Source organism: Carlito syrichta, unplaced genomic scaffold (genome assembly GCF_000164805.1).
Source record: "Carlito syrichta isolate Samal-C Ts95f unplaced genomic scaffold, Tarsius_syrichta-2.0.1 Scaffold153686, whole genome shotgun sequence".
Taxonomy (NCBI): domain Eukaryota; kingdom Metazoa; phylum Chordata; class Mammalia; order Primates; family Tarsiidae; genus Carlito; species Carlito syrichta.
Genome location: NW_007097782.1, coordinates 1 through 973, shown reverse-complemented (window position 1 = coordinate 973; position 973 = coordinate 1). Strand labels below are relative to the sequence as shown.

The 973-nt window shown below is 69.4% G+C and overlaps 1 protein-coding gene across 1 annotated transcript; it reads right to left on the bottom strand.

The window, feature by feature from the left end:
• Positions 1–7: 7 nt before the first annotated feature.
• LOC103252176 (procollagen galactosyltransferase 1-like) lies at positions 8–970 on the bottom strand (the record flags this gene model as incomplete). Its single annotated transcript, XM_008050797.1, has 3 exons — positions 8–140; positions 733–839; positions 908–970. Coding segments are annotated over 3 exons (303 nt in total), but the record flags the coding sequence as incomplete, so codon positions are not given.
• Positions 971–973: the final 3 nt, after the last annotated feature.

Genomic DNA, 973 nt, shown 5'->3' with positions numbered 1-973 from the left:
CACGCACCTCCTTCCAGATGTTGTAGTGGCTCAGGAAGCAGCCCAGCTCGCCCTTGGTGAGCGGCCGGCCGTGGTAGGGGTCCCGGTAGCCCGGCAGCATCTGGATGCCCAGGGCCTCCACCTGGCTGGCGTTCATGGCTCTGGACGCGGGTGGAGAGGGAGCCTGTGAGCACCCGGGCAGGCCCCAGCAGCTGTCCACACCCGCAGGCAGGCCCGGTGCTGGGCTGCCTTTCTTCCGTGGCCCCCTCCAGTGTGGTCTACCCCGTACGTGCAGACCTGTCTCCCCAGGTCCGGGCTCACCGGCCATGCGCAGCCCCTGCAGCGTGGTCTACACCTGAAAGCCGGCTCCTTCCCCAGGGATGGCCGCCATTCCCCGCCTCGAGGCGCACCCGCGTGATCTACACCCACATGCAGACCTGCTGTTCTCGCGTCGGGACCTCCTGTCCACGGTCCCCACCAGTGTGGTCTACACCCGCACATGCAGACGAACCCTTCCCCGGGGTCAGGACTCACTTGCTGTCCACAGCCCCAACCAGTGTGGTCTACACCCATGTGTGCGGACCTATCCGTCCCCCTCACCCCCAGGTCAGGACTCACTTCCCGTCCTCGGCCCCAGGCCCCAGCCAGCGCGGTCTACACCCAGAGCCTGCTCCGTCCCGGAGTGGGCCTGGCTTCCCCGCCTGCCTGGTACACGCCCACGTGGGGCCCCACCCTCCCCGGGTCAGGACTCACTTCCCGTCCACGGCCTCCACCAGGCGGCAGGCGATCTCCTGTTCGTGCAGCGCCCGCAGCATGCGCGCCCGCCGGTCCTGCCGCCGCCTCAGGTTGATCATGAAGACCTAGGGCCCAGAGCCGGTCGGACCCCGGGCCGCACCCCCCACCGCCCCCCCGGGAGGGCCCAGCCCACCTCGTCAAAGCCCATCTTGTCAGGCTTCTTGCTGGGCACCGAGACGAACCGGGAGGGCTCCACCGG